The sequence below is a fragment of the Melospiza georgiana genome, chromosome 2 (assembly GCF_028018845.1).
Source record: "Melospiza georgiana isolate bMelGeo1 chromosome 2, bMelGeo1.pri, whole genome shotgun sequence".
In the NCBI taxonomy this organism is placed as follows: Eukaryota; Metazoa; Chordata; class Aves; order Passeriformes; family Passerellidae; genus Melospiza; species Melospiza georgiana.
Genome location: NC_080431.1, coordinates 59,714,627 through 59,729,202, shown reverse-complemented (window position 1 = coordinate 59,729,202; position 14,576 = coordinate 59,714,627). Strand labels below are relative to the sequence as shown.

The 14,576-nt window shown below is 35.9% G+C and overlaps 1 protein-coding gene across 7 annotated transcripts in view; it reads left to right on the top strand.

Moving 5' to 3' along the window:
* FRY (FRY microtubule binding protein) overlaps nt 1-14,576 on the top strand; it is a 224,315-nt gene that overhangs the window by 127,511 nt on the left and 82,228 nt on the right. For all 7 annotated transcript variants that reach the window (XM_058019112.1, XM_058019111.1, XM_058019115.1 and 4 more), the window contains 7 exons: nt 534-635; nt 3,763-3,866; nt 4,317-4,425; nt 5,358-5,444; nt 7,224-7,395; nt 8,423-8,555; nt 12,739-12,846. In XM_058019112.1, coding sequence (XP_057875095.1) covers nt 534-635; nt 3,763-3,866; nt 4,317-4,425; nt 5,358-5,444; nt 7,224-7,395; nt 8,423-8,555; nt 12,739-12,846 — 815 coding nt within the window. The remainder of the gene's footprint in view (nt 1-533; nt 636-3,762; nt 3,867-4,316; nt 4,426-5,357; nt 5,445-7,223; nt 7,396-8,422; nt 8,556-12,738; nt 12,847-14,576) is intronic.

The following is a 14,576-nucleotide window of genomic DNA, read 5'->3' as shown; positions in this document are numbered from 1 at the left end:
ACTGGGTTACAGTATTTCAACTTCTGTATTCTTTGCTTCCTTTTTTTTTTCACTTCCCAAGCTGTAACTCCCAGCAAATCCAGGCATTCCCTGTGTTTTAACACAATTCTTTGACGTGTCTCGCGGTAAATACTGTGACTGCAGATTTTGAGGAGTAATAGCCGTCTGATTCACAAGTTCCAACAATCTCTGTGGGTCCTGTTGTTATAATAATAAAGTTTAGTTATTTCCATGCTTTTATTTCTCAGTAAACTGGCAGAACTTAGCCCTGGGAATCTGTAAAATTGTTCCCTGTCTTACACTCCTACGAGTACACACGTGGTTGGTTTTAGTTCATCCTTGAAAGGTATCTGTAACAGCTTTAGAGAAGGCTCCTTTTAAATACTAATGCTTACTAATGTGTTTATGTTGGCTAACTTGTATTGCACAAAATGGAGGGATTAGAACTTCAAGTTTACAGTAGCTCTATTAAATTAGTTTTTTGTGCTGTAGACATGCAAATAACACTTTATTGACATCCATTTCCTGTTTAGGCTTTGTACCCCTTGGTAACATGCCTGCTTTGTGTCAGTCAGAAGCAGTTCTTTTTAAACAGATGGCATGTTTTCCTCAACAACTGCCTTTCCAATCTCAAGGTTAGTATCTCTTGGTTTTAATATTGTATTCAGAGTTCAGTATGCACTGTAGATCTGTTGCATAGCCTTTTTAGGTAAATGCGCTGAGTTATTGCTATCATCTGATTCCATACATAACTTTATTCCTGACAGTACAGGTTCTTTAGCTGTGCAGGTTTTTTCAACGGCAAAAAAATATTCTTAGGTCTAGTTTGAATTTCTACTGTTCCTCTAACTCAAAGCAAGACTGAGTCAAACACCTGTGAAACAGAAAAAATTGCTGATGGAAGTTAATAAGTTGAGTGACATACCGAAACTGAGCTAGTAGTAACTTGCTATTTTCACATAAGCGTTGGAAACAAAGAACTTGTTATTGCTTTTTCAAAATGGAACTACTTGTAGGACACTGATTCCAATGCTTATTTCACTCGTGTTAACTGTTTGCATTACAAAAACCTTAAACTGTTTCAAGTTTTTTCCTCCATGTCGCCCTTCTTATTCCCTTACCACATGTTAGATCTTTGAGGTTTAAGGTTAGTTTTCCCCTGCAGTCTGCTGTGGTTCCCAGGCTGCACGTAGTGTTCAATGCACATGTGCTAGTTATCATTGCTGCTCCTCCACGTGCCTTTTACTTTTGCAATAACTCATGTCCCTTGCCATGCTAAAACTGCAGCCCTGTGAAAGGATGCTCCTATGCCCACCTGAAAAGGGCAATATAAGAAATACAGTGAAGTGATTAGAGCAAATGAAGGGCCTCCCTACTGTGTCTTGATGAACCAGTGGTTTGGAGGCTTCTGCTAACAGCACACTTCAAACTTCACACAAACTTCACATTTCAGCCACTTTCTCAGCTAAGAGGCAAATATCTGCTCCCCAAAAGTTGAGTTCTCAAGCTTATAAAAAAGGTACATATTACATCCTTTTTTATGGTTGCTTTCTGGCCATATTTCCTCTCTGTCTTAGTGAAACAATTTGTATTGGCTCTCTTCATATGGATCCTACTATTAGAATAGCTCTTCAGAATGTTCAGTCTGCCTAAAGATTTCTTTCTGCCAGTACTTGAATACCTAACCTTCAGTGAAGATGCATTAGAATCTTACTTGCAAAGAGATTCAGAAAACCTTGTTGTTATTGAATCTAATTTTATGGGTTTTTATGCAATTCTACAAGCTTCAGAAAAGGCAAAGCCAGATGGGAATATATATCTTTCTGAAAATTGAGAAGATGATGACAAATTATTTGAAACCATCAGAGAAAATATAAGAAAAGTTGGTCTTATCTTACTGATTGAAAATAAAATTGGAATTTATCTTGCAACCTGTAATTTATTGATAGATGCTTTGATTTACAGATGAATGTTGTGGCACTCATTCAATCTTTACTTTGAGGAGAAAGTAAGGTAGCTGAATATGTGGCTAAAGTAAGGAAGTGATTGGCCACTCCTTCCCAGTACAGAGAAAGAGATGCCCCAGCCATTGAAACAATCTTTTCACCAGACAGGCTGGCACCTCAAAACCCAAGCCAAACTCACACAGCTGGAGGAAAAGCTGGAAATCCATCCATTCGAGGGAGAGTTGTGCACATCAACACCATGAGCTTGGACAAATCTTGCTCATGGACATGCCCTTAATGTCCCTGGATGTATCTTGGGCTTTTTATCATCTTCTTAATCCTGTTTCTGCCATGCAGCTTACTGATCTGACAAAAAAACTGGTCTACTATTTTTTGAAAACTCCAATGATACTGGTCTCAGCCCTTTTCTCCTCCCTCTTTCTCAATGGCTCTCACAGCTAAGTACCTCACCACTGGGCTATTTGGACATTTGCTGACAGATAGCTTCCTCCTCTGCTACACAGCCTCTTGTTACCTTAACTCAGCCACAGCCTGCTGTTTTCCTGAAAGCTTTGGAATAAGAATAAATTTTGATAAACATACTTCATCACTTGTTGAAGAAATAAAATTCTCAGGTCTGAATTGTACAAGGACTGACATGATTATACCTGATGAAAAATAGATTGGAAGTAAACAGGTTAATAAACAAATTGATTGTAATTGATTTTATTATTTTAAAATCCTGCAGAGATTAATATGCCAAGTAAACTTTGGCATTCCTTTTACTACTTATTCCAAACATGTGTGACAACCATTGTATGCTGCTATAATAAATAAGAAAATTTTATTCAGTTTTCCGTCCATATAAAGTTTTATTGCATAAAATATGTTGTCAAGGAGTTTAATGGAAATTGGGGCCCAAAACCAGTGTTTCCATTCCTAAGCTTGTGGTAGATGCCACATTGAAAGTTGAAATCATCTCCCATATCAATTTGTCTGCCCTCATTTTGCAGGACCCAGACCCGTACACATTCAGGAATTTCTGATGGCATCAGTTGCAGTTTCTTTGATCAAACCGCAGTCTTTGATCTGTGGCTCAACATTTGTCTGCCAAAAATATCTCAGATTTTTGCCGTGGAGATTTGCCCTGTGGGCCAGGCAAACCTTATCTCAGGTCAAAGTGTACTGGACTCCTGCAAAGTTTAACCCAGCAGATGGCTCAACAACTGATGGGACTGCACTTACTTGTTTCTTACAACTGCCACAGAAACAGAAAACTGCATATGACTGAGCAGACCCAAAGGCAACCCTGTACTAGTTTCTAAAAATAAACAGCAATCCAGACAGATAAACCAATTCAGTCCAGCTGATCACAGATGCCATGTTAATTAGACCTGCCTAAACATCCACTGATTTTTGTCCTTTCACTTTTGAGTATGTGTGGTACATTCTTTTATCTGTTCTTAGTACCAAGCCTCCACCATAGTGCAACAACTTTTAAATTCATGTAATCCACTGAATAGGAGTTTTTATTTTCATAGTCAAATTGTGGGGGTTTTCAAACAGAGATTTTAAATTTCAACATGTATCTTATTTAACTAACTTGATACTTGGGGTTTTCAACAACTTTAGTAGTAACAGAAGCAGGTTGGATGCACGAGCATCTTACAGCTACAGAAATGGAGCTTTGAGCAGTGATGAGGCTCTTTTTTTTTGTAGCTTCATTATCAAAATGCTGAATGTTGGCATCCTTTAAGTATAAAACTTCCTTGCTAATTTGTACCTGAAGTTTTTCCTATTTGATATGTCTCTCTAGAATAAGGACCCAAAAATGGCTCGAGTTGCACTGGAATCTCTGTACAGACTACTGTGGGTTTACATGATCAGAATTAAATGTGAAAGCAACACAGCTACCCAAAGGTAAAGTGTATTTATTCGTAATGAAAATCCTTTGTAGAGTGGATGTTTCAAGTGAAGAGGTTTTATAGTTCTCCTGAATTCCTTCAAACTGTACCTATTTTTGTTGCAAAAGAAGAAATGCGACTGTACACAACAAAATATTCCCTCTTGTGGCACTGTCCATTACAGAATGAAAATTGCTGTATAAACTGTTTCTGCTTTTGGAAAAATTAGAAGCAACTCCTTGTTCAGTGTAAGTTAAAAATACTTTCATAGTGGCTATTGACTGGTTAATTTACTTGTAATGTAGTAATGAAATAAAATAATTACACTGAATTTGTAGCAATGGATCAGAAAAAGACACCCCATTACATTTTCACTTCAAAGGAAGTTTTTTCTGGTCTTTCTAGATGGAGTGTCATGAAGATCTGCAAGGTCCAAAAATGTCTAATGTTCATTTTTCTTTTGCAGTCGACTTATTACTATTGTCACAACCCTTTTCCCAAAAGGGTCCCGTGGTGTTGTGCCAAGAGATATGCCTCTAAACATCTTTGTGAAGATAATACAGTTTATTGCACAGGTATGGGAGAGCCATGAGTAAATCTTTCCATAGAATGAACAACTTATTTTCCCAATAACAAATTAACAAATAAGTAAACTTCTAATGACTGAATTTTTTACCACCCTGCTGACATTATCTTTCATCCAGGGAATGATGAAAATATTATACACTGAGCTGGGGCAAACGTGTTTTGAACAACAGGTTTTGATTAACCTCATTCCATTGAAAATAGATTAAAATGTGTTCACTCACAAGTAATTTTTGTCAGTTTTTAAAATGTCCAGCAAGTCAAAAAATGCATTTGTTGACACACTCTGACTGTCAATAATGTTCAAAATAATAGGCCATGTTTCATCCTGATACTGACTCATCCCTGGTGTATAGGACAGTAAGTTGCACTGCTTTCAAAGTAAGTCAGATGTCAACCAAGTTCAGCATGGAGCTGACACATGTTGTTTTCATCAGTTCAAATGGGAACTGCTAAAATAGACTAACCTGCAGTACTGGAAGCTTCATCTCTTTTATGACTTAAATTCAGAAAATTTTCCCATTGAGCTAAGCACTTAAGCACGTACTTAAAATCTCTGAATAGGAATGAAGCAAACAGATGCTTAAAATCTTCCCTTAACTGTGCCATCTGTGAACAAGCTCTTTTTATGTAAAATACTGTGTTAGTGCCATAATTACTGCAGTTTAAATGAAATAATTAAAAGCTTTATTTCCAAAATGGATCATTTTCTATTTAAATGCTATACATTTTGGATTTTGTCAACATAAAGCATTGTTAAAAGCTTAGATCTGATAACATGTTCTACATACTTCTGAAAATCTGTTTTTCCATATATTTAAATAAACCCTGATTAAACTGGTGTTCAGCATTCTATAGCCTTAATGAAAATAACTAACAGAAGTGAGCAGCTTACTGATTTGCAGTATTTTTGCTATTTTAGGAACGTTTAGATTTTGCAATGAAAGAAATTATCTTTGATTTCCTTTGTGTTGGAAAACCTGCAAAAGCTTTCAGTCTCAACCCTGAGGTATGATGTACATCTGTGCTTTTTTACTTCTCTTTTTTCTTTTTTTTTCTTTTTTTTTTTTGCATTGTGCTACATTTACTTCCTGGTTACATTCTAAGCACGCTTTCACCTTTGTCCTGTTTTCAGGCAAAATCTTGAATCTGATTTATTAGTAAAATACATCTGTGAATTTCTAACTGTAAAATGTCACATTTTTCATGCCTTTCTGATGTTTTCTCAGTTAATAATATCAAATATGAACTTGTGCAAATTTATAAAACAAAAAGAAAAATATAAATAAAACTATTGGTAGAAGTCTGTTCTTAGCAGCAGTATGTCTGCTGTTGTTACATGCAGTGCCTTAAACTTTATTTTAATAAAACAATAATTTTTCTGTTACAATGTCAATGTTTTTCAAAATAGTTTTGCTGAGTACATAATGCAAGAAAGCTAGAAAAAGAAAACACTCTAATAAAATTATACCACTCTGACCAGCAAAACTCCACTGGTGTTGCTGTCATGAGTCAGCTTCCTAGTGCTTTACCTAGAGAAAACAATCAGAAATTTGAAAAACTTTAAATAAATCAAAATATAAATAAGTATTAAGAGAATAAAAAAATTCTCTTAAGAATATACAATTCATTAAAATTTTGAAAATATTTTCCTTTGCAAATTAAAAAAAAATTCTAAAAAGTTACTGATCTCTCATAAAACAGGTCTGTATTAATCTTGCAGAATTAAACAGTTGTATCTATTCACCAAGATGTTAAAATAGAGTGATTGCCTTTCACAAATTATATTTGCTAGAAAAATGTGAAAAAGTAGATTAAACTTTCTAAAACTTTCTACTGTCAAAAGCAGGGAAAATGAAAGGCAAGCTTTAATTTGAACACAGCTTTCATCTTTCTGTAGCAGAGTAAAAAAGAATGAAACAGAATTTTTGAGCGGGCAGTCCTCACCATGCTCTGGGTCAGCCACCTGCAGCATTGACTGAGAAAGGTCCTACAAAGGACATTTTGTGTTAGCCCAGCTGAGAGGGGGTGGACATAGTCCTTAGCTTCTTGAATCAGCATCTGAAGTTTTAGTGTTTCTCAACAGCATTGTAAGTCTGAAAAGAAGGACATTATAGTGCCACTTTTTTATGTACGTGGACTTTAGCATTCTGAAAAAAAAGAATCCCTATAATCTGTGTAAATGCATCTCTGGGAGACTGTCAGTAGGACAGCCTCTTAGTTTTTGGAACACATTCCAGAGAAATTGAAAACATTCTAGTCTTTCAATCACTGCAATGAAAATCCTGCAAATTTTCCTCTGGTGCATTCCCAGAAGGCATTCAGATCACATAGATTCAGCTTCCTGATATTTTCACATTGTAGTTTTGGCATTGAACATCATTCCAGAATTTTCTCTCAGTATGATTAACCCTGGGGCCTTTCAAGACAGTTATTGATCTTTTTTTTCATAACAGATGTAGGTCATTTATGTTTAACTGAAGGTCCATTTAAGATGCATTGCTACGCTACAGATCATATCCAGGTGTTTTATCCTGAAGATAAAAAGATAATGTGCTAATGCAAATACTTAAAATTCTGAGAGGGGAGAGCACTGCTCACAGTGGAGATAAGAATTCACTATTTATTTCATGGGTAGTTTTTGTGAAATGTATCAGACTAGTTGATCTAGTGAAGATGCAGAAAAAAATGCCAGCAAGTGCATTCTCAACATTTCAAAGCGAATGAAGAATATGAGTAGAATATGATTATTTGATTATGGAACTCATCCATCTTCTAAACTTCACAGAGAATGAATATTGGCCTGAGAGCTTTCTTGGTAATTGCTGATAGCTTGCAGCAAAAAGATGGTGAACCACCAATGCCTGTGACTGGAGCTGTCCTTCCCTCGGGAAACACTCTCAGAGTGAAGAAAACGTATTTGAGCAAAACTCTTACAGAGGAGGAAGCTAAAATGATAGGTCAGTAAGAGAATGGACAATACAGAAACTTGTGTGAGAATGGCTGTTTTCAGCACTTGATCAGAAAAAAAGTTTATTATTGTTAAGTATTTGATTTATTTTTGTATTGTAAGTATTTAATTTATTGTGTGTTCTAATGAAATTTGTGGTTCAGTTTGACAAATGCCACTTTTTGTAGATTATTCTGAAAAGTCCTCAGTCGTGCTTCACAAGAGGTAGCAACCCTGTAATCTGAGAGAGGTTAAAGGCACAGTAGTCCTTAATCTTTCAGTGCTGATAGCTGTGTTTATTCATGGATATTCATCCTATTAGAAACAGTGCCTGTGTTCAAAGATGTACCAGCTTTGAAAACCATCAAAGATGCCATAGATAGTCTCATTTTAATAGCAATATCTTCAACTTTCAAAATGGTAAAACTTTTAAATGTAAAATAATGTTGTACTGAAGTGCCTAAGTTAACAGCACTGCTGTCTTGGGCTTCAGTGTAGAGCAAGAATCCTGTGCTGTTGAAGAGCCTCTCTATCATGCCCTGAAGGTGCCTGGTTTTGTTGGCAAAAAAAAAAGAAATTAAATTTGGTTGCTCCTCTTCACACTTCAGTAAGTCCCTAAAGTTGTGTGAATTAAATGAAGTCTAGTGGCAAAGACCTGTGTTGTACTCTGCTAGATCATTGTAGTAATATCAAGAAAATAAGCAGTGTAAGACCCACTGCTGTTGAAGTATTTGAAGTATTTGAAGATAGTATTCAATAACAAATGTTTGCACTATTAAATTCTTGCATTAGCCATTTCATTGTGATTTTATGATCCAGTATTCCAGTTTCCCTGTATAATATATAAGTGTTCCTTTTGGAGCAGGCAACATATTCTGGTTTTGGATCGGGATATCATTAGTAGTGGAATATACTATCTCATGAGGAAAGCATTTTTCTTACTTCATGCACCACAGCATGAGTAAGAGACTTTCTTTTTCAGAATATATATATATATATAAATATCCCCAATTATACAAAACCACATATTTTTGCAGGTATGTCATTATATTATTCTCAAGTAAGGAAAGCTGTGGACAACATACTCAGACACCTGGACAAGGAAGTAGGTCGGTGCATGATGCTTACCAACATACAGATGCTTAACAAAGAACCTGAAGACATGATTACGTGAGTGCTAAACACTAATTCCCATGAAACATGCAGATGTAATTTTGGAACTTTTTCTCTATTTCTGTCTATCATGAGTCATCAGAGAAACAGCCAGAAACAGGAACATTTAGCTTAATTAGTGTATACTTAGAAAAAATGTTTATGACAAGTTGATTGTGCTTCTTTGAATGCTGCAGTGTTTGAGTGTTTGGAACTGAAGATGTTCTTTATGTAGGTAAAGTCATGTGTGAATCCTGTGGTTTAGATGGTAGAAGTAGAATGCTAAAGTAGAAAACCTGGCAGCCTGTGCTTAGAACAATATCTCAGGGTATATTTGCATCACTAAACTTCAAAATGAATGCAGTGAATTCTGTAAATCCCTATTAATAATAATATTCAAAAATTCCCTTCGGTTTTCTTGCCTGTAATCAAAATCAAATCTTAATTAAAAACCCAAGTAATCTTTTGATAAGGTTTGGATTTAAGCAGTATCCCACTGGATCAGAATCAAACCATTGTGCTTCAAGCTGTGTTGAACAGCATCATTTTTCACTTTCATCCAGAATTATTAGTGAGGGATGTTTTGTGGAATGAGAGAGCTGGTGAGGTGAACATCAAGTAGAGGTTAGAGGCACAGACATCATCTTATACATGCAGAGCACAGATTGTAGAGATCTCAGCTGTAAGAAGACCTTGCATATCTTTCCTGTTAGAGCAGTAGACATGGTCATTATTCTAGAAAAAAAACAACCCCTGGAAAAAAGTTTGAGATGTAATGAAAAGGACACTGCTTTCTTTGAGATTTTTTTTATTACTGCCCAAAAGAAGTTGGCTTGCTGGGAGTACTGTGAGTGATAGACTGACTACCTGGTACAACTGATACAATCTTCATGTTTTAGCTCCTCTGGCCTTATTTGTTGCAGTGCCTCTAGGTGAGACTGTAAGCTGTGTCACCAGCATTGTCTTACTTTTTTTATATTCATAGCTATTATTACTATCCAATAATATGTTTTTCTTGTAGTCTTACCCCACATCCTGTTCAGTTCTCACCCCCAGTTTTCATAACCATTTTGGGTATTCAGGCTTTTGCAGTAAGGAAAGCAAGTTTTAAAACTCACATTTTATTCCCAAGAGATAATTGCACAGTGAAACCTTGGGCACTAAGATTAAAAGTGTACTTATTCTTTGCTGTGAATATCCTTTGGATGGTTTTTCAGCATCACTAAAATCTTGTGTATTTTTAGAGTCGGTGAACAAATAGACTCAAAAGAGTTTTAAGTTTCAGGATGTCTTAAGATTTGGTAGTAATTTTTGTTATAAACATGAAGATTGGAATATTTAGACATGTAAGTTAATGCCCTTTGTGTTGTATTTTATATCCAGATGAGCTCTAATTTAGTATATACACTTGAAAGGCCAACAACATTATAACACATTTTAACTTGTTCTTTCAAGGGAAAAATATCTGGGATGCTTAATTATCAGTTGATCTAAAATCATGTGAACTCACAATGTGAACATCAGTAGCTGTTACTATCAGGATTGAAAATGATCCTTTCAAAAAGTGCATTGTGGATATCTGGAAAAACCAACATTGTTTTTACGCAATTGCTTCCCTTTTGTTTACAGAACTCTATGCTTCACTGGAGTTACATATTTATTTTGAATTCTTATGGGCTTTTATTGGTAGATATCACACTGTATTTATGTACATTTTGAAGTTATTGCTTTTGTTATAGTTACATAAAGTTTATGTGTAAACTGTATAAAATGAATACCACAGTGGTATTTTTATTAACAAATAAAATAAGAATCTGAGAGAAGTACCTAGGCAGTGAGCAGACATAACATTGCAGATTCTGGAATTTTCTTTGGCAGTACTTGCTTCTAGACAATATTTAATTAGTGGTCCTTTAAGCATTTATTATTGAAGTAATAATTGCCAGTATGGAGAGTCTTATTAAAATCCTGAGTAAGAAGCATCCTTTGCATCCTGCACTGGGATATGAATTTCAATACTGGCTATAATTACTTTCCAACATTTGGTTAGCAGAGGGCATGCATTTTTCTAAAATACAAACCTGTCCTTGCAAGTACTTCAAAGGCTCCCCTTGCCTCCCTCGCGTGCTGCGCCTGGTAGCTCAGATGTTAAGTTGGGAACTTGAGCCTGAGGTTTGGATCTTCTCCTGCTACTCTTCTGACCAGCTGATAAGCCACAGAACACCCACAGATTTTATATTTATAAATAATTACTCATTTGGCTTCAGAAGAGTTTCCTCTCACACTATTAATTTACAAGTCTCCATTTGAAAAGCACAAACTTTGCCCTTGCTAGGGTCTGAGCATAAGGAAACTCTGCAAAGTTCCTTTTCCATTTCAAGTCAGGAAGGAAGACTTGGTTTGCCTGCACATAAAATTCCCAATGGCACTTTAATGTTTACAATTATAAAAATATAGATTTTGCACTAGTTATTAATTCAGCTACTATTATTTGCTTTAGTGATAATAGGTGAAAGGGATTTGTTTATAATTCTCAGTGAGTTGTTGCATTTTGCTCCTTTTCCATTCAGTTGCTGACACCTTTCAAGTTCTGTCTGTTAGAATACAGCCGTAGTGAGACAGAGGTAATTAATCATGAATATAGTTTCTCCTAACTGTACCATTAAGACAGTTAATTAGAAAGACATCAACATTTTATTCATGTAATATATATCCAAGCTGATAAGGAGGGTGTTAAGAGACAGTATGGTGGTCACTACAAAACTGTCTTTAATCTTAGAATTAAATAAGTCTAATATCAGTTTATGCCTTTTCTGTATGCACTGAACTCTTCTCAGTGTTACTCTCTGAAATAATGAGTACAGAATATCTTCTTTCAGCCTGCATTGCATCCAGGCTTTCTCTGTGACCGAACACAAAAATAAGATACCCAAATGCAATGTCCTCTGTTGCGTGGAGAGACAGAGTAATGTTGTAACCAGGGCAATGGACCAGGGTGCAGGAAAACTAAGTTCATTTTTTGTTTTGTCACTCCATTTCAGTGTGGTGTTACATAGCTTACAATGTCTCTTTTTCCCCGCCTCATTCTTTTTCTAGTTCTATTGGAAGCATATTAAAAGACGAACAATTTTTCTCTGCATGTTTATAATATTGTCTCTAAACAGGACTTTACTTTTTTGATCCTTCCAAAACATATTCCAGGCTAATAATTAATAATATTGTGGGAAAGACTGCACAGTTTGAAATGCTGTTATGCTTTGGTAATTTCCCCTACACTCCATCATCAGATAATAGATAATTGAGATAAAAATGAGCAAAAAAAAAAACAAAAACCACCCTTTGGAGTCTATCTGAAGGACTTATTTAATCTGCAGACTTATCAAAAATGTTGAAAACAAGTCAGAAAACAACTGCATCTGTTTTGAAAATAATCAACAGCTGAAACTTGAGCTACTTTTAGAAGATTCATGGACTTCCAACCTAGTGTTTGGTTCATGCTGAACTTTGTGCTTAATGATTTTCACAGGCTGTTAGGGAACAGTTGTGCCATTCCACCATTCCACAGATTAGAACAGCCTTAGGGCTGCTAAAACATGTTCTAGCTGATAAGAGTTGCCAAAATGCTGTTATCTCCAGCAGTGATCAACAGAAACTCTCTGACCATACCTAACCTCTAAATTGCACACTTTTTTCAGTATTAAAATGTATCATGATAGTTTTCCATAGGCTTGTCCTCTGTTGGGGACGAATCTCTGTATCTTCAGTCATGTTATTTGCACTTGTTACCCATCTGCTATTTTCTTTTTACAACTGGTGTAATATAGCTGCACCATGATGGAGAACACCCCAACTCTTTCCTCACTGCCTCATCCAAAGCTTGCATCATATAAATGCTGATTTTGATGGAGGAATCCTCCTACATTTTCCCTCCTTTTTTATGTATATGCCAGTTCCTCTCAGAGAGAAGCAAATGAATCATTAATAACTGATTTTCCAAGTAATATATAGATATGATGCATGAAAAATCTCAAAATCAATACCATTTATTCAATGGAAAAATGTATTCATGTTTCCTTCTTACTTTATTATAGTGCCTAGCTGTCCCTCCTGATGTTTTCAGTAGGCCCCTGGCACTTTAGAGGTGGATCATTTAACACAGTTCCTTCTTAAGTTTAGTCAAAATTTTCTTCTAATTTTTCAGTGGTGAAAGAAAACCAAAAATTGATCTGTTCAGAACATGTGTTGCTGCTATTCCTCGATTACTTCCTGATGGAATGTCAAAACTTGAGTTGATCGACTTGCTGGCAAGGTAAGTTGTACAAACATTGACTGCTCCAGGAGAACAGTGTGAAAAGCTGAGCCACAGAATTAGATAGAGATGTCCTAGCACCTTTTTACAGTTTCTATGGTTTTATTATGGTTCATAATTTTGTTAAAAAGTTGGTATGTCCTCTAGAACTCATTCCCATCAGTATGTAGGTTACATAATATTCACTGTTGTTCAAGAAAGTCACAACATGTTACTTTTCTAACCATCACAGCAGTCTGGTTAACAGGAGAAAACATCTTTTCTGTGTAGTGAAAAAACAAGGAGATACCTGTTTAGTTTTGATTTATGATTCCCACATGTCTCTTTGTTAAAACAGAATGTGCTAGATGTGATATATTACAAAATCCTTTTTACATTATTATTAGCATAAAATTTAAAAAATATCAGTTTAAAAAATATTATATCCCTCAATTTAATTTGTCTGAGTAGACTTCACTCAACAAGCTAGTCTGCCACATGGCTTCTACACCACTTAGGTTTCAGGACTTATGGCAAATAATTGTGATAACAAGTGCCGGTCAATATAGGCAAGTCTGTTATATTTCAGTTCCACTATCCAAGACCGAGGTTCCAGCTTGTGTTCTTTATGTAAGTGGATTATGGTATTAAATTGAACCAAGAGGGCTTTGCAGTATATTGCTCTCAGGCAACTGTGGCAAAGCCACCCTGTTCTTGCTTCTCAAAAACATCACAAATGTGAGAATGGCAGATGTGGGAGCCAGAAGGCAAGATACATAACCAGTTTTTTCTGCTCCATGAACAACTAACTCCCAGTGATGTGCTAAAACAATTGATTCTGGTAGTAGTGGAGAGTGCAGACAGCCAAACAAGCCAGATTATCAGCCAGCAGTAGGTGTGCTGTAGTGCATGGCCAACTTGATTTCTTTGGTGCATATTGTCTGCTATAAATCTCTTGTAGGTTGTTTTAAATCATTGCATTATTAAATTATACAGATACCTTATTAAACAGTTGCATCAGTTCTGCTTAAGGGAAATTTAAAAGGACATGTTTTCCTTTAATCCAATATTTTAACTAGAATTCTATCCTGATTAATGGCCTTAACTGAACTGGTATAAAGCACGTATCTATTCAGGTCACAGCTCTTCAGTCACAGGATTGTCCAGGTCAGATCTGTCACTACTTTTAAGAAAATTTGAACACCAGTGTGAATTTCTTTATAGATTAATGCTACCCTCCTTAAGTCTCACAACTGTCAATATAACCACTGGTCTATCTTTATTCTATCATCAAACTTCATTCAGAAAAGGTCAGCTGTGATTCTAAATGTCTCTTGGGTAATTGCCCTGCTGGGACAATGCAGCTGTAAGTTTGCTGAGTTATCTGACTCTGACTTTGCAAAGAAGTGAGATGTCAAGAGGAGCTGGGGGAAGCTTCTCTAGAGCAACTTCAGAAGCAATTATATGCTCAGCCTTTCTCCAAGAGGGCAAACTTTGGAAATCTGTTCTCCTCTCCTACGTGTACTCACTCTACAGCATCTTTTAGACATTGGCAGTCTTTTAAGTCATATTCCTAAGTATGAGCAAGGGAATCACAAATTAGGTAAAATAAGTAGGTACATCATAGGTTGGAAAGCAATTAACAAACAGTTTATGATTCAGAAGACTGGTGCTGAAACAACTGGATAGGGTCTCAGTATTGCAAAGCAGGATCACAAGCTGAACAGATACAAAGAAGTGATGTTGGTATG